Source organism: Lipophrys pholis (genome assembly GCF_963383615.2).
Source record: "Lipophrys pholis genome assembly, chromosome: 1".
In the NCBI taxonomy this organism is placed as follows: Eukaryota; Metazoa; Chordata; class Actinopteri; order Blenniiformes; family Blenniidae; genus Lipophrys; species Lipophrys pholis.
In genome coordinates this window covers 5,048,246-5,066,512 of record NC_137635.1, presented here as the reverse complement: position 1 = coordinate 5,066,512, position 18,267 = coordinate 5,048,246, and the positions used below count along the sequence as shown (strand labels likewise).

At 42.2% G+C, this 18,267-nt stretch overlaps 2 protein-coding genes across 4 annotated transcripts; one reads left to right on the top strand and one right to left on the bottom strand.

The window, feature by feature from the left end:
• Positions 1–659: 659 nt before the first annotated feature.
• cep55l (centrosomal protein 55 like) lies at positions 660–11,105 on the top strand. 3 transcript variants are annotated; one of them, XM_080486949.1, is made up of 12 exons: positions 660–768; positions 1,164–1,379; positions 1,485–1,592; positions 2,455–2,604; positions 5,181–5,222; positions 6,121–6,274; positions 6,694–6,839; positions 7,013–7,206; positions 8,500–8,623; positions 8,780–8,851; positions 9,173–9,298; positions 9,465–11,105. In XM_080486949.1, exons 2-12 carry the CDS (start codon positions 1,191–1,193, stop codon positions 9,675–9,677), a joined length of 1,518 nt encoding a protein of 505 aa, XP_080343075.1. In that variant the 5' UTR covers positions 660–768; positions 1,164–1,190; the 3' UTR covers positions 9,678–11,105. The 3 variants fall into 3 exon arrangements, with proteins under 3 accessions (XP_080343075.1, XP_080343074.1, XP_080343073.1); XM_080486948.1 differs by having other exon boundaries at positions 2,455–2,607; XM_080486947.1 differs by having other exon boundaries at positions 2,455–2,610.
• A 783-nt stretch (positions 11,106–11,888) lies between these two features.
• Positions 11,889–13,972, bottom strand: rbp4 (retinol binding protein 4, plasma). Its single transcript, XM_080472149.1, has 6 exons — positions 13,879–13,972; positions 13,642–13,744; positions 13,403–13,539; positions 13,191–13,297; positions 12,557–12,769; positions 11,889–12,430 (listed from the first exon to the last, which is right to left on the bottom strand). The coding sequence occupies exons 2-6, from the start codon at positions 13,741–13,743 to the stop codon at positions 12,384–12,386; spliced, it is 606 nt and encodes a 201-aa protein (XP_080328275.1). The 5' UTR covers position 13,744; positions 13,879–13,972; the 3' UTR covers positions 11,889–12,383.
• Positions 13,973–18,267: the final 4,295 nt, after the last annotated feature.

Sequence of the window (18,267 nt, the reverse complement as noted above, 5' to 3'; positions counted from 1 at the left end):
AAATGCTGTGCAATCTTTTAGCTCTTTGTCATCAGAAATCGCTTAACAACACGCCCCCAACTCTACTAATCCACAGGATGTATCATATGATGTATTATTGATGCTACACTAATAAACTTGATGTGTCAACATGCCACTGCTGTGGTGATTTATTGTCAGTGCAACCTGGCCCAATGTTGAAAGGCATTTCAGTGTCAAATCTTTGAGTCTCCTTCATCCTTTTGCTGTGATTAACCAACACTCAATGCGAGCATATTGCAATATCATTAGAATTATAATCTATTGCATTGGGATTGTTTAATGGCTTCAGATTATTTCCAATATAATCCACCTGTCAAATTTGCATTACTAAAAGCTACAAAGTCACAGACGTGCAGATAAACAGGTTGACTCGCAAACCCCGCCCTATCTGTCTGTTGACTCGATTTATTACACCGAACAGCCCGGTTTAACAAACGTATTACCCGGTCAAAACCAGGCCAGCGAATAAAAATTAAACTAACATGTATTTATTCAATGCGTAGGGGTGTAATACTGATAAAATCTATTTGAGTTGCGGTATCTCTCGGTATTAAACGTGGATAGTTTCTCTAGCACCGCCTAACATTTCACACACCGGCCCACGCCCGGTTATACAAGCGTACGCTCCACGCGCGTGTGACGTCACCGCGGTACAATTCAAACTTCAGGAAACGAAAGCGTCGTTGAGAGAAACATTCTTCACACGATTGGACACTGTTCAGCGGATATCTTCTCACCGCTTTCTTCGTAAGTCTCAAATATTTCGTATTTATATCTGCTCGTGATGTTCGATTTACATCTGAACGGGGAAAGCTGTGAAAGTACTCAGAAGTGTGTTATTTTATGTTCAACAGACTCCCAGTGACAGATGTCACATTGTGCAGCTTCGAAATGTACCTTTATTACATTCAATCCCTGTAAAAATGTTTAATTTAATGTTTGATTTAAACAAAGAAACCACAGGAAAGTGTATTTCTGAGTCCATGGTTTTAACAAATAAATGAATAAAGTTTACACTTTAAAATGTGTTTACTCTATTGGCTGGTTTTCTTTGTGTTTAAATATTAATCATGTTTGAAACCATTTTTTTCCTTCAAATTATAGCAGCCAGTAGTGTGATTTTTTTTTTTTTGCTTGAACAGATTACAGATTGTTGAGCACCACCAGTCATGACATCCAAAGGTGCCAAAGAGACCATCGTCTCCAAGCTGGGCTTCAAATCCAGCAGCTCCTCCTCCAAGGCCGAGGCCGAGCTGGACAAAGTCAGGAAGGAGAACGCTCACCTGAGGAAGAAGATTGATGAACTGGCCAAACGACACATCAAACCACCTGACTCCGACAAGAGCAAGCTGCTGGAGGTACAGGAAGTGATGGCGGTGATGCTGCATGCCTGTCTGCTCACTTGACGGCTGATTTATTTATTTATTTTACTATTTCTGTGTGTGTGTGTGTTTATATTTCAGAGGATTCTTTCTCTTGAGACCCTGCGAGAGAGAAACAATCAGCAACTGCTGGTAAAAGAGCAGGAACTGGAAGCTGTGAGACAGCAGCTGGCCGCTAAAGGAGGAGAGGTATGTGCACGTGTCGCCTCTCTGAAGAAATATATTGTTAAATGTGCCAACTCTCGTTTTATCCATCCCTCCCTGGAAACGCGTGCGTGCGTGCGTGCGTGTGTGCGTGCGTGTGTGTGTGTACATGTATGGACGGCCCGAGGCGCCACCTCTCCGCTCAGAATGAGGATGGACACGGCTCCGCTTCCAGGAGTGATCGACCAACTTGTAGAGATTTGTTGCAGGCTTGGCATTGTATCGGTGGCATATGCATCGCTGGCAGGAGGGAGGGAGTGGATCATACTGGAATTCCAATCAGCTGCCACAAAAAAAACACAGTTGGGGGTGAAAATTGCTTCTATCCCATGTTGACAGCAGCTCGGCAAAGTGAAGTTTAGACAACTGGCAGAAACTGCATATTAACACATGTGCGGTTCACTTGACATTTGAAAACTGTCTTTCTCTTATTGAGTGTGAAGTCACTGTTTTCAACACTGCCATATAAACCCAAGGTTTTCTTTTTCTTTCAAGTGGCTGCTTATCGATGTGAAATGGTCTGAGTTAGGCCACACCGAATGGCTTCAGGCTAAACTTAGAGGCGGTAAATAGAATAGCAGCGTCTTGCAGACGTTAATCGCACTTCCTCGCAAACTTTCAGCAGGACAAGTGCTAAAACCAGGCCTGCTAAGTGGGCAAGACGTGTCAGCTGCCTGACGTTAATTGTGCGAAGAACAGAATCGCTCAGGGGAGAAAAAAAAAAAAAACTACATAAGAACAGATTTTCTTAGCAGACTGTCTGCTGAAACGGAGGTTTTGAAATCGGCTTGACATAGGTGTTTGCCGAGTCTGGTGAAGTTGTTGTGGTATTTCCGGTGTGTTTCAGGTGGTTGCATCGCTGCAGGCCCAGCTGGAGCAGTGCAGGAGGGAGGCAGAGCAGAGAGATGTGCTGTTCCAGAACGTGTCGCAGGAGACAGAGAATCTGAAAAACAAGCTGGCTACCGTTTCTGCCCGGTGCCAATCCCTGGAAACACAGGTGGTGGTAGGCTGACCTCACCGCCTCAATACTTGTCTGGATGTTCTAATTAGTCGGGAAAAATGTCTCCTTCCTCCCCGATGACCTGATACCTGTGTTTATTTTATTTTATTTTTTTATTTTTTTCTCTTCTAGTTCAGTTTTCTTCTATTTGTGCTGGCAGTTCATTGGCAGCATTAACGGTTTCATCGTATTCGGTCACACAACTTTTAAGCTATGGATGAATAAAATCATGGATTTTACAGACTATTATACTTCAACAATGCTGTGATGGGTTTTAAACATCCAGAGGGAAAAGGTGCTTCATTTAGTCAGGGAATATTGAGTCGGTTCAGTAGTTATTTCCTCTCTTCTGACAGCTGAGTTTTCCTCTGGCCTCAGATTTAAATCACAACTTTTTGTCCTTATTCTAATATCCTCCTTTGAGGGTTTTCTTTCCCTCCCTCCTGCTTGCTCTGTCCACTTAGTTTTCTTACATTCTAATATTCTGACAGATAACATTCTCATTTAGCCATCCTTTTTTTTTGCTTATTTCATTAACATTCAATTCTGAACCCTTTTTAAATAAGCACGTGCATCGCAGTGATAATAACTGTGATATTTTTGAATAGTCATGCATCTTTTTGGATTAGTGCTGAATTAACCACTGAAACACATTAATTGTTCGATCCAGTACAAAATGTTTTTTGAGGTTTTTTTTTTTTCTCTCCTGATAACTGCATGGGGCGTTTGCCTGCAGATGCTGCTGTTTTTTGCTCCACTAGGTGGCAGCGTGTGGCCTTTTGACTGCTTTTCCCCCCCTCAGCTGCTTTCAGTACCTTCTTTGTGGGTTTGTTATGGAGCCTTATTCTGTATTTCATCTGTAAATATATTACAAATATATTTAGTGTTTTTAATAAAACATTTAAATAAGTAATTTATATATAAATTTTTTTTTGCATGTATTTCATATTTCCATCAATCAGTCAAGAAGTGAGTCTGCTGCTGCCACTCCTTTCACATTATTCTTTCAAAATAAAACTTTTCTCAGGTCTTACTGCCCTTGCTAGAGAGTTCTCATAAGGATTCTTCCAGGCTGCCGGAGAAGCTTTATTGACAAAATCACAAGCAGGAGCTCTTGGAAGCACTTGGTTCTCTCATACTTTTCTTTATGGGAGAAAATGTGTTCCTTTTAGGGTTTACATTTATGTACAGCTCATGGTCAAATGTGCAATACCACTTTAATTTTGAAATTGCCAGCACAGTCTCCTGCTGCATTCTCCCTGCAGTCTAGTTTATCTTGATTTCCTTCGATTCTTATCACGGTCACTTCTAAACACCTCCAGGCCTGTTATTCACCGATGCACCGAACAGTGTTATCACAAAGTCTCTTTTTTTCCTCTCTCTTTTCTTTCTGGTCCTTTTATGGTCACAGTATTATTTTGGCTGTGGCCGGAGCCAAAAGAATCGACGCGTTTGAGGAAAGCAAAGTACTTATTTCCACAGATTCTTTTCACTAAACACTTTTTTTTTTTTCCCGTCTTTTGTTACTAATAAAGGTCAGCAGAACACTTGCAACACCGTCTATGAATGTAAATCATCTTCCATAGTTCTCGTATTATATTTCAAGCTTTTAGGCCCGATGAATACAAAGAGTGCTGCACATGAAAGGCGAATACAAATCGGCCAACTCGAGGCTTGCACACCTGTCGTGGGTTGGGTTTTTTTTTTTGTGATCACGGTTTTTTTACTTCCCACTAAAAAGGGGCATCCTTTGTCTTTATGCCTCGGCGTTAATTTTCCGTGAATACTCCCGGCTTTCCAAGGACTCCGCTGAGCTCGTTTTGCATTACTAGAAATAATCTGACCAGGAAACCCACCAACCTCCTCCTTCCTGGATCCGTCAAAGCTGCTAGTGGGCTTAGCTTGTGGGACACACGTTTAAATCCATCTTGAAAAGTTGACGAGTCCATGATGCTTGTCTGGAAAGTCGAGCAGCTCACAGAGCCTGAGCTCATAGATGATCATTTAGATGCTTAGTGGAGCAATGCTGTAAAGGGTTAGCTGGGGCTTAGGCGTCGGGTGGGATCAGACATAAAGACTTCTGTTTATGAGATGACTGACTGTCCTCAAGGGATGGATGTCGAGGAACTGACCCCCGGGGTCAAATGGCTGGAAAAACTTCTACCTCTTGCTCTTGTTTTCTTATCTCTTTTCTTTAACCCCCATTTATATTTTTTACACGTTAGTAAAATATAAGAGGATGAATAATTTAGATTTCATGTGATTTATTTTTCTTTAAAGCCTTCGGCAGCGCTGCAGTTTGTTGAGATGATTTTTTCTGAATACTGAACACACGCGCGTGCAGTCAATCCAAATGATGGTGGGGAGATTTGCTGTCATAACCACATGACGCTTGGCTCCATTCAACGTCGGCACGCTCAGAATACTATAGAACGCACATAGATGCATACACACTGAATTTAAACGCTTAAAGCATCGATTTTTGAAGTCTTAATCCTGAATGAAATTCAAAATTTTCTTGACAACTGGATGAGAATGTTGGAGTTCAAGCTGTGTTTTCTTTCCTTCTTCAGAATGGACAGGACATGGCCCTCGTCCAAGATCAACTGAAAGACGTGAGTTTGAATAAGCAATTAAGAAATGGGAAATATGTGAAATTGCTTATTTTAACACTTTCACCACATTTCATTATATAGACATGGCATGTAAGAGGTGTTGATTGGAATCTTAAACATGAAGTGTGATTTAAAAACGGCTAAAAATGGTTAAGCTTTTTTTGTACCTGAACATACAGCTGTGTTTTCAAAAAAAAATTTAAGAAAATGGAAAGGTTTCGATTTGTTTTTTCCATCATACTTTAAATCAAACAATGAAACTTCCTTTTACATGTTATCAGATGTTCTTCCATAACTATTACAGTTGTAGCGATAACTGACAAAACGTTTAACATTTCAATGGTATATATTTCTAGGCTCACAATAGATTCCTGTTTAAAGTATGAATTTTGCTGGGAGGGGGGGGGGCTGCCCGCCCTGGCCTGAAGGCAAGTCGGGGAAAACACCTTTCCTCTTTCTGATTAAAGACCCTCGACAGGACATACAGAACCTGTCAGGTTGAGATACCTTTGGACTTTTTTCATCCAACCCCTTTAGGGCATCCTGTCCTCCTGGACAAATTCAAACCTGTTTGATATCTAAACCCTCTCAAATATTTTGCTTGGTCTTTTTTTTTTCCCCGATGGAGCAGATGTTCTGATGAAGACTTCAATCTAAATGTGATATTCACAAAAGACTTTCAGTCTTGGTATATTTTCTCCACCAGTCGAATGACGTAAAGCACTTGTGTGGTTATATTTTGTGATTTTCTTCCACGTTCAAACACTTGTCCTTGTCATTTGCCCAAAATTCAAAAGAAACCCACCACGCACATAAATGTCGGTCTGCAGACTGCGCGCATTCAAATCTTTGAACTATCCCATGCATCACTGTGAAGCCTCGTGCCTCTCGCCTCCAGGCTCTTGAGAAGAACCAGCAGTGGCTGATGTACGACCAGCAGCGAGAGGCCTACGTCCAGTCGGTCCATTCACGGGCGATGGAGCTGGAGCAGCAGCTGGCCCAGGCAAAGCAGCAACACCCCAACAAGGAGGCCGGTCCAGAGGGAGAGACATGTAGGAGGATCTGAATGAACGACTTCTGACACCCTCGCATCATACGATGCATTAAAAATATCCTGCTGAAGAAATTAAAACGCGGCTCACTTTATGAGCCGGCACATATAGTGTGAAAAGGGGAGGTTAGACAAATGTCTTCAGTTTGATTTGGTTATTATCTTTTAGCTACAGCATTGAATATTAAGAAAGGCATTAGCTTTGAGTGAAAAAAGACTATAAGGGTAATAAAGGCGGGATTAAAATATGAGCAACGTCAGTAGCGTGGAAGACATTTTGGCTCCCGCAATTAAATGGTCGTACTGTTCATAAATCTCCTGCATATAATATGCAAAGTTCCAAACTTTTTACTTTGTGAACACAATTAATGTGTCTGATTAGCTTCTTTATTTGCAACGCTTTTTCTTTTTAAATCTCAGCTGCTGCCGACTCAATCAGCACAGAGAAGGAGTCCCAGCTGAAAAGCCGCTTTGACCAAAAGCTGTTGGAGGTGCAGAAAGACCTGGAGAGGCAGAAAGAGGAAGCCACCAGAAGCAGAAAGGAGCTCAGCGTGCAGAAGGAGCAGGTAAAGGCTGAGCCGGCTCCCCTGGTTTTATTTGCTCAAATTTTGGTGTAAGATTTCCATCGGTATTTGGTGTGCTTGCGGAATCAACACACACTAACTACGACGCATCATAGATATTTGGATTCTTTTTACAAAAATCTTGAGCAGACAAATATCCTTTCCTCGCCCTGCAGGATCTGAGGGCTCAAGCCGAGCTGCAGTCTCAGAGGGAGCAGGTCACCCGGGCTCGCGACGAAATGTTTGCGCTGCAGAGGAAGTACGACGAGAAGTGCGGCGAGTTGTCGTCCTTCCTGAGAAAGTACGAGGAGCGGAGCCGAGCGCTGGAGGAGGCCAAGATGCAGCTGCAGGCCGAGCGGCTCAGCAACAGGTAGAACAAGTGGGCCTCTTAGCCTTTTTTTTCCCCCCATCAAAACCGAGGAGGCAGACGAGCTCAAGCAGTTTAAACTGCTGCCTCTTTTCACTTGCGAGATTCTGTAACAAAGACCTTCTCTACATCGGCTTTGTTGTTGACACGGGATCAATCAAAAGCAGCATAAATCGTGTGTGATTTCACACAGTTTGCCAGCTTTCTGTTTCGGAGGCGAGACGATTAACATAATAGCTTCAGCGTGGCGTCCCATCCAGAGTCGGCGGCGTCTTACCTCAGTGTCGGTGCCGACGACGAGTAGGTAGAACAAGACGACCCGTCATTCTGCCTCTTCATCTTTAGAGGAGGGGGAAAAAAATATCCAGTGAATCCAATGTAGTTTTTCAGCACAAATAACATTCCCTACAGGTGCAAAAGTAATAATGGCCAAAAGATGAAGTCTTGACAGTAATACCACTTTCTGCTCATCATATGAACATTTAATTATGGTGCACAGATGCATACTCTCCAGTCTATCCAAATGAGATGTTTACCTCCTTTTCTTTATTGTATTTTTCTTTTTTCATTATCTTAAGCATTTCAACCATCATTATCCAAGTGGAGACAGACTGACTGTATCACAAATCCAAAGTCCAGGCACAAGGACGATCATGGACCACGACCTCAGTCCTAAAACAAACAAATACAACATGACATGTTTTATATTTTAACTCACGGTGGCAACGCCAGTGATGTTCTGTGTGGACCAATGGAAGCTGAGCAGCTGTGTTTGACTAATTCTAATTGGTCATGGACCTGATTAAGAAATGTATTATAAAGAGACACTGTGAGAGCATTAAAAACAAGCTGGGAAAAAGTCAAATGAAGACTACAGCTCGCTGCGAAGTTCCTGCAATTGATGGAAAAACTTTTACAGAGAGTGAATTGACAAACTAACGTTATGGAAATGTGTCCCTTGCTGGAAACGTTTGTACCCCACAGCAGCAGATGTAAAAGTAAATGCTGTAAATCAATATCTAAGTTTTTTTAAATTCATATAAAAAAACTAAGTTTAAGAGAAAAGACCAGCAAAGTGCAAGAAAAAAGCAATAGTCCTGCCTCAAGTTGTTGGTGTTTTGTGGAGTTGAAGGACTGGAACTGTCAAATTTTCAGTTTACATTTGGCTCTTTAACCAGCCTGCCGTTCGAGGTTGTTGCACGCCGGTTTGGAGGAACCCCCCCAATGACTACTTTAAACAGGACTAAACTGCACTGCGATTAATATTTATGTGGATTACGTAAACGTTGCACCCAGACACACCGTGTGCGAGGAGAGGAAGGTTTCCACCGAGCGGGCGGACAGAATGCGAGTGGAGCTGGACGCCGTCGACACCAGATTGGAGGAGGAGAGGAAGCGATCAGCTGAACTCCTGCAGCAGGTGTCGTCTCTTCTCTCCAATATTCGTTTGATCGGGAAATGTTTTCAGTCCTTTTGATGTCAAAACATGATTCATTAAAACTGAATACCAGGCTGTAATAATGTGTTTCAGCCATTAGAAATACAATGATTGTACATAATCATTTGGCCTTTACAGGTAAACATGCTCCAGAAGTCTCTGATGAGCCAAAGTGAAGAGCAGAGACGAATCGCAGCACTGGAGCAACAGGTAAAACCACAGGCATTTCATTTGTCCCAAACTCCAACATGTACCAGCCAAAATTAATATTTCACAACTTTTCTAAACCCAGTTTGACGACTGTTTATTTGGAGTTTTCATTTACACAATGCAAAAAGAACAACCTAATGCACAGAGGACTCGGCAATTGTCAATTCCTCAGTCTGAACGCTCTTTTCCCCCCAATTATGAGTGGAAAAGCTGTCAGCACGGCCTGTTGGCCAGTGGTAGAGGATTTGAAGTGAGTGTTGTTTAAGAGTAAGTGCAGTCCAAGCTGTTCCCACTCCTCATATATTTCTTCCCCCTCCTAAGATCCAGCTCTCTGCCAAGGACTTTGAGAATGAAAAAATTGATCGTCAGAGCATGCAGCACCAGTTACATAAGGTGCTGAAGGAGCTTCGCAAGGCCCGTGATCAGATTGCCAAGCTGGAGTCGGCTGTAAGTGTTGCCACACACCACGGCCATATGTTTTTCTTTTCTTTTTATAAGCAATGGACTCTTCATTGTATTGAGTAGGATGAGCTGATTTCACAAGAAACTAATGTACAAAATGTATGAACTAATCACAAAATGCATGAACGCAATGTTATTTTCTGTGTTTCAGAAGCAGCCAATTGCCCGTTTTTCAGAGCCCAGCTCGTACAATAGGCTTGATTTCGAGCGCCTCACTATTGACTCCCCGCCTTGCCCCACGTCCCCGTCTAAAGTCATCAACCTCCTGGACGAGAGTTTCTTGGAGTGCCCAAAGTGTCACGCCTCCTACCCCACCAGTCGCCACAGGGAGCTTCTGGCTCACATCGACTACTGCATGGCCTGAGCGAACACTGTTCAGGCGAATCGGTGTTAAAATCTGAAATGTCTTAACGTGTAGTTTCACACGAAGATTACAAACGCACTGCTCTGACAAAATTTTTTCTAAACTACTGCTCGCGAGCTACTTCTATTCTTTTACTTCAACATTCAGAAGTTGACTAAAGTGTGTCCTTGGAATAACTTTGAAACAGTGTTCCTGCTGTCAGAATGATCATTTGACACAAACTCATACACATAATTAGACATTTTTATATTTTCTGTGAATTATGAACCTCGCTTCTCTTCAGTCAAAGTTAAAGGGACTTTCTTGAAATTGCAATATTTTTTTTTTTTCATGTTTCTGTATTTAGACATTTATGTTTTGTATTACAGTCCAATTTTGGGGTTTTTGAAATATGAACATGTCACCAAACCAAAGAAGTTATCATTTTATCTTCCAATTATGACAGTGTTTGTGAAGCTCATTGTTTTTAAATTGTGTATTTGATCAAAGTATTTATTGGTTTGGGGTTTTCCTCTTTTATTCAACTGAGCTTTTTCTTTTGTTTTGAAAGTTTTATTGTAATCCAGAAAATTATGTGCATTTATGCTTTTTTTGAATTACCATAGGGATGTAGGTTATTTTATCGTATGGTAAAGTTTACAAACCTGTCTCACTCATAAACCTGCTGTATGCACACCATTTATCTACTCCGAGCCTCTATTGCAACCTTTTTGTGTAATACTGGCAAGCAAATCAGCATTGTTCTGTATGAAGCTGCAGCGGTCATTTGCTATTTGAGCAGTGTTTCTGTGAAGGATAAAAAAAAAATGCTTTTTAGCCTGTCACAACTGCTCCACTTCTTTTTTTTTTTTTTTTTTTTTTGTCACATTTTATCCGATATGTGTGAGGTGTATTGCTTTTTATCTGTGGAGACTAAAGCTCGCTCGACCGTGAGGCTGCAATCACGACCCGAGACGTTATTGCTTCTGTTTGCCCATCCTTAACCAGATCTTCAACATACCTGTGCCGCGGGGAGCTTAAGAGATCACATGTGGCAGGTTGTCCGTGTATTCTTTCGCCATTCAGGGGAAGCTCACCGACGTCCACCACCTTGACTTTTCTAGCCATGCGTCCCGGTCAGGCTGGAATGAGATTGCATGAGTTAATTCCTTGGACTAAACTATTTAAGGCAGGGATTAGTAAAGGTTCTCTCGGCAGGGGGAAAAGGGGTTAAGGTGTCTTCATTCCTGCAACCTGGGCAATGTGACTCCATAGACTTAAGCTGTACTGACTTCGCTGCTGTACAGCTCACCCTGTAAGACCTTTCTTTTGTACGTGTGAAAATTGTTTGGGTTTACATTCTTTCTTTATTCTAATCGTGTGCTCAAAAGTTGTTTTGCCGTGCTCTGTACTGTACAAAAAGGTGCAATAAACATGCAAATCTCCATCAAATACAAGTCTACTGTGTCCTCTTATGTTGCATCCCTGGAGCGTGTGTGTGTGTGTGTGCGCGCACCAAACTTTCCAAACTAATCCATTTTGCAGATGTGTAGATGGTTTTATCGTCGCAGTGAAAATGTGGAAGCGCCGGTGGCACTGGTTAAAAAGTCAGGGTTGCAAAAGTCGATGCGATCAATAAGCACTAGGGGTATCTGCTCCGACCCTGGTGGCATTCCGTCTGGTAGCTGTCAGGGCGTTGCGCTGAAAGCCAAAAATATCAACCTGCTGGCAACACTAAAGAAAACATCAGTCCTTCCAGGTCGGCGAGATATTTCAGTCTGGACAAAAAGAGTGGATGAGACGAGAGACGGACTGATGTCAGTGTAAAAGGAAGAAGAAAAAATCCCTAAAATGTTATAGAAGTGATGGAGCTCAACAGACTCAGCATGCCAAGTGATTTGACACTTCAAAAATAGTAAAAGTGTGACTGTGAATGCTGCCAAATGTAAAATGTTAACATTGTCAGGATGAGAAGGTAACGGTATCTGTCAAATAAAGACGGGGGTCTCACTTTCTGGCAGCTTTCAAACAAAAGTCAGATTTGTGTAACGTGTTCCTGGAACAACCTGCCAAGCGAGAAGCCCCGCTGCCAAGAATTAAACACAGCTGTTAGAGATATAGGAGATCAGTGCTGCTTCCAGTCCACTTCAGAGCGTTGCTTTTAGCTCGTGTAGTACAGAAACCCCCCCCAAAAAGAAAACATTTCGATGCAGTTTGAAAAACTGAAAGAGACAAGGTGTGAATGTTTTATTTCAAAAAAACTGAATTAAAAAGTGTACAACATACATCATAATCGCATGTTTGAACAATAGATATGTGCTACATCCTTCAGTGTCGAGGCAAAGCCAGGGACTCATGAACTTTCTCACTTTTAATGTTCACATTCACTTAAAAGAGACGTTCACAACTGGTTGTTATATTGTACAATTAAAAAAATAAGAAGAATCTTCTCCGGAACCCGTGTTTTTGTTTCTAGATTATAACAATTCTGCAGTTTTCTGTACATAAAATAACCGAAATGAGGGGATGAGACGGTTGACCTGTGACAACAGCAAAATGTTTTGTTTTGTTTTTTCCTTTCTCCTTACAGTATCGTCATGGCAGTGTGACTGTTCATAATGTGCCTTCTTTCATTGCTGGTGATGGATCGCCGTCTGTGTTGAGACGGGGACAGCGGAGGTGACTGAGAAGAGTTGGGACAGTCTTTGGGGGGGGGGGGGGGGTGCTTTACAAACTGGGCTCTGCGTTGATAGTTTCGCTGTTTTCACAGAAACCTGCAAGTGGAAAAGCGGAGAGGGAATTAATTTACCTTATAAGACTTCACGGTGTGGAATAAAAAAAAACGTTAAGTGATCACTGAGTGAATCATTAGAACGATCAGTCAGTTGACTTCAACCCACCGTTGTGCTCAACACGTCTGTATTTGCCCAGGAGACAGATGTCGCGCTTCTTCTGGGTGACGATGGGCTGGTCCTCCGCCCTCAACCCGGCCGAATGACGGGAGAATATGAAGGAGTAGCCGTCCAGGCAGGTGCCGTCGGCATCCACGACCCTGCAGGAGTAGTGGACGGCGTAGTTGTCGTAGTCGGTGTCGATGACCCAGTGATCGTCATCTGAGAGACAAACGGAGGATGAATCTATTCAACGGATCTGAAATACTCAGTTTAGAAAAGGGTGGCGCGGTTCATTTGTGAAATCTCAAGGCTTTACTGTCGATAACCATGAACCAAGTAAACGCCACACTTCAGTCAGGCTTCAGCTCCTGCAGTGTTTCAGATTGATCGTCGTGCAATCAATAGATTGATTTGTTCCAAAGGACACGTTGACCCGCTCTGAGGTAAGCATTGCTTTGATTCATTCCGGGGCCGGGGTCAAAGAGTAAATGCTCTGCTGTTGATGATTACATTAGATAAACAACTGGCTTAAGGTCAAAAATTGACTGGAGGTCAACTCACCAATAGAAATACCGTCTCAAATGTTACGGCTTTTGTTCGCCAGACTTGAAAATGGGAGTAAAAACATTTTTGAACTTACTTCCTGTCTGCAGGTAGGATGCGACTCCCCAGTACTTCATCCTGAACTTTGCAGGGTCAGCCGTGTCCTCGAACGAGGCCAACATGTCGGCGCACATTTCCCAGTTGCTAAAAGTCAAAGAGAAGAAGCGTTAGAAAAGAAAAGGGGAAAAAAACAACAACAAAAGACAAAAGAAAAGCAAGCTGGATTCCACAGGCCAAAACCGAACCTACTTGAGGATAATGACTCTGCCCCTGGCGGTGGCCGTCATTTTTCCATCCTCTATGACCGTAAGCTGGGCCACAACGTTGTCGAGGAGGAACAAGCCCTCTGGGTCCTTCTTTCCGACAGCATACCACGTACCTGCGTACTGCGAGAGAGAAATCCACCAGTTCACAACACGTTTGATTTAACTCCGGAGGATTTGGAGGAAATATTTCAGAAGACACTAATTGTATTTTCTACTACTCACCCTGGTTTTGTCAAAGTTCTGCATGACCTGGATGTTGGCTACCTGGCAGTCCTGTGCCCAGGACACAGCCAGGAGGCAGAGAGCGACAACGTACCGCAGCATTCTGCCAAGAAACAAGAAATTACCCCAAAAAAAACATTTTTCAGCTATAAAACCAGCTTATTAGTATTCAATAGAGTAAAAGAGACTGCTGCAAACTATTTCTCATTAAAATAAAAATCTTTTGTCATTGCATACCTGGTCCTTGAAGAGAGAGAGGGGGGGGAGCAGCTCACAGAGATCCTCTGCGTTTCACTTGGGTCTGTCCTTATATACAGCTGGTTACTATTGCATAATAAACCCCCCTGCTCTTCCCACAGCTTTCATTGGACAAACATTTACATAACTTTAGGCTCCATCCCTATTGATTTGGTCCTCCGCCCCTTCACATCCCCCCATGTAGTGTGCTCTCCCTCACTTTTCTTTCTTTCTTTTTTTTACTGGGGTTAACTAACTTAGGAAAGGAGTCCCAGCTTTGAGTGTTGTGTTCTCAAGCGCGTGCAGGCACTGAAGTTCACCCCAGCATCATAAATCTAAGTGAAATGTTTTTGTGAGCACATGTGGGGAAAAAAACCAAAACCTGCATGTTCCAGACCCCCATTTTACTTTATTTACAAAAGGAATGTTAAAGTAGGTAAGCAGGCCTCCAGCCAGCGTCACTGTCATTACATCAGCTGTTGTTGCTTTACCTCTGAGCACTGTGTTTGCCTAAACGGTGGGCAGAGTCCACTCTCCAAAATAATCACAAGGTCTGAAGGCGATGGGAAAGAAACTGGCCTAAAAAATATCAACTATTGACTCGTTTTCTTGTACTCCGTCTTTTTCAAAGAAACACGCGACATCAGTGAAATGTGTCCTGAGTTTTGACGTCACGTGGGCGATGAATCTTCAGAGATAATAACTAAAGCAGATGGACCGTACTGACATAGTGCCATATATTGAAGACTCACAGTACTAAAGATCAATATGTGTCAGCTTCTTTTGACTTGTTTTCCCTCTCTGTGAATATATACACCAATACGAGTGAGTGAGGAGAAACCCCTACTTTTCTCCTGAACACAGGTCTGGTTTTCATCTGTGTCAAATCTGCTGTGCCAGACTTGGTTTTTTTTTTTTTATAAATTGGTGCAGTTGTTTTGCACTGGGATCATATTTCCAGTCCTCCAAGGCTTTGGTTTGAATAAAGGAACACAGCCAAACATCTGCAGATTGCATAACCAAAGTCCTGGCTAGTCAAAAAAATAATAACAGAGCAATCACTCTTCAGACGGACATAATAACAGCTGGAATTCAGCCAGAGGCTAGTGCATCATTTCGCAATAAGTTCAAATTGGCCAAGAAAACTCCCGATAGTACCGTGCCAGTTTTTTGTCTGCATTTAACATCTTGAGCATATAGAGGCAAATGGCCATGTTTAAAGCTGGAGGCTTTTTGTTGTTTTGATGGGCTGTGAAGCAAAATATTTTGTGGGTAAATGCACAGCATCAGCAGGAACTCCAGACCTTTGAGAAAGGCAAAAGCACATTTAAGTATAAACCTCCATTTAAAAAAAAAAAGTTGGGACATGGCCAGGTTTACCATTATGTAACATTCTTTCCTGTTGTAATAACTGTGCAGTGATGGGAGTATCGTTGACCCATTCAGATTTGATAAAAGAATTTGTAGCTCCTCATCAGCCCCAGGTGCTCTTGACAAGAGTTTTACCAGGGATGTGTCAAATGTCTTAAAGGGTAAAAGGTCAGGACGCCAGTTCTTCTACTGCGAGGCTCTTGCTGTTTTATGGAGAGTCTCAAATGAGGGATGAGTTTGTTGAAAGGGAGCCGATGTTAGAAAACGTTTGTACTTTTGGACGTTGGCAGTTCCTTTCTATAGTAATAAGACCAAGAGTGTCAAGCACATGTTAGTTCAGGGGCCACATCACGGCCCCATTTCTGGACCGGTAGAACAGTGCATTAATAAATTTTAAATTCAAACTTTAAAGGTTTTCTCTGTTGTGGCACAGAGTATATGTGATAAAAATGCCAATATGTTATACAATACCAAACACCTACAACAGAAAATTACTACAATCTCAACATTTTAATGAAAGCTTCTGGTGAAAAATCCAATGAATGATACTGTTGAATATAGAGAGGGGGATTTACAAAGCACAATAATTTGGAATAATTTGAATTCCTACATGGTTTAAAATTTCCTTAAAATGACAATTTGCTTACTGGCTACAAAGAATGGGTACAGGGGCCATATCATCATCATCATCATCATCATCATCATCATCATCATCATCATCATCATCATCATCATCATCATCATCATCATCACCGTCCTGTTGATTATCTAAAGAAAAATAGACATCAGATTTTAGGAAATGTTGCTCGACAATTTAGAATACAAAAAAAACCTGTAATAACTGTTATTTGCAGCATTTCATATATTTGTTTGGACCAGTAAAGCTCATATATAACCTAATCAAGTGAATCACATTGCTCTTCCCGACAGTATAACGATGAAGATTGGAGAAACGTCCCATGTCTGGATATACAAGATATTGCAGACGTTTCACCTATGTGTTAGAAAACTTGATGTAAATGAGAAAACCCGAGTCCATTTTTGGGGTGAGAAAAGAAAAGATTCACGTTGGAAATCAAAAAAAAATCTTTCCACGTTTGCATCCAGACAAATTGCCTGTCTGAGATCCGCCTGCCTCGCTCGCCTCGCTCGCCCTTCCTCTTTTGTTCGCCGAGTCCCAAACGGTACCTCTCACTGTGAAGTAGGCTGCTCTAATTTATTCCCACACACCCCCACACATATACCTTTTGGAGTTTCTCCCTTGATAGGCTTTTCTTAATCCTTAGAGCAAAATATAGTAGGGAAGTCCTTGTCTTGCCAGCCTGCCAGCAACAAACCAGACAGTGCGCTCAGTTAATAATAGCCAGCCATCTTTGTTTAGGGCCTTGTTCTCAGACAACCAAGTCCAACTAATTGGCCAATTTCCAGTTCCAGGACAGATACCTCCATGATGATTTCATTAGGGCACAGGTAAGGCTGCTCATACACTGGAGGTATTAGATAGGTGAGCGCAATTACTGCCAATGACTGACACTATTTAGGTACTTCCTCCTCTGCAGCAACGAGGATAGAACGGTGGTAATAGGCAAGGCAACGCTGTCTCACCGGGAGGTTATTCAAGGCTGAGAAAGGTGATATCGCGTCTCCAGACTGCTCGCAATGTTTAATTAAGCAGAGTTGTAAACAGTGTTAGAGCATTAAACGGTAGCTAGCAGCAGGAATGGGCTCCCGGTTGAATGTCAACACCTGAAGGAAACGGATTTAAAGAAATTTATTCCAGACGAACAAGTCAAAACAAGGCCGGGGGGGGGGGACATCGACACTGACACCAACCAACAACTGGAACGTCATTTAGCTGTGATCCATCAAGAGACAAAAAAAGCTTTTTAAATTGTTTTGGAAAAGCAATTAGTGCAGGACATTGTTTGAAGTCATTTTAGTGTTTTAATAATAGGCCTTGGCCCCACTGAGAATACTGTCCCATATGATGCTCTTACCTGTTATTCAGTGAATGTTGATTTAAGGTGCCCTTTAAGAAGGTTGGATGTAGTGAAAGAAGAAATCATCCAAAAGTGTTAAAAGGGGGATATTTTTGCAACTTTTCACCAAATTTAACTTGTCTGAGGCCACATGCCATTTTTAAACATTAAAATGAAATAACACCACTCATAAAGTTCTTCATATACGTTTGCTATACATACTTAGCTGTTTTTGGAAGTTTAACCATGGTCACTTGTTTTATTCGTTTTTGATTTTTAGCTGTCTTTGTGCTTGTTTTTCTTCCTCCGGTTGACCTTTTCTATTGGTTTAAGCCATTTTAGATGTTTTAGGTGTTGAGCTTTTGCAACTGTTTTACCTATTTTACACCTTTTATAGCCATTTTGAACAATTTTAACCAAGTTGGCTCTTTTAGCTGTTTTATGTGAGCAGTGGTGGCCTCGTGAAGTGGACTTGGGAATTTCAGTTTCGAATCCCACTGCTCCTAGTACAGTATAGTATCATATAGTATAGTATCATACAGTATGATAGGATGGGTTACATGCAGGGAGGTAATTTCCTCAAGGGGGTCAAAAGCAGTGTTAAAAGTTATCTTTGAATATGGATCTGTGGTGCAAATTAAATAATAATAAAAAAAAGAACACAGCTTTAATTTGCATGCAATTTAATGAAGCTTTCATTAAGCCACTCCAGAGGGGGGACATGTGAGTGTAGGGCAGCAGGTTGCACACCCCGGGTGGAGCAGAAAAAGCTGCAGACACCAGGTGTAGCTTAGGGGGGCTGCAGGTTGCAAACACTGGGTGTAGCTCAGCTGAAGCAGGCTGCAGACTCCAGGTGTTGCAGACCCCAGATGTTGCAGATCTCAGGTGGAGCAGCAGACCCCTGATGGAGCCCCAGACCCCTGATGGAGCCCCTCTTCACCTTTCATTCCTCTCCACACTCACTGTCACTGTCCCGGGTTGGGCAGGGCTGAGGGGGGATTGCCCGGTATAAAATGATCGGCGCTGGGATTTGCAGGTT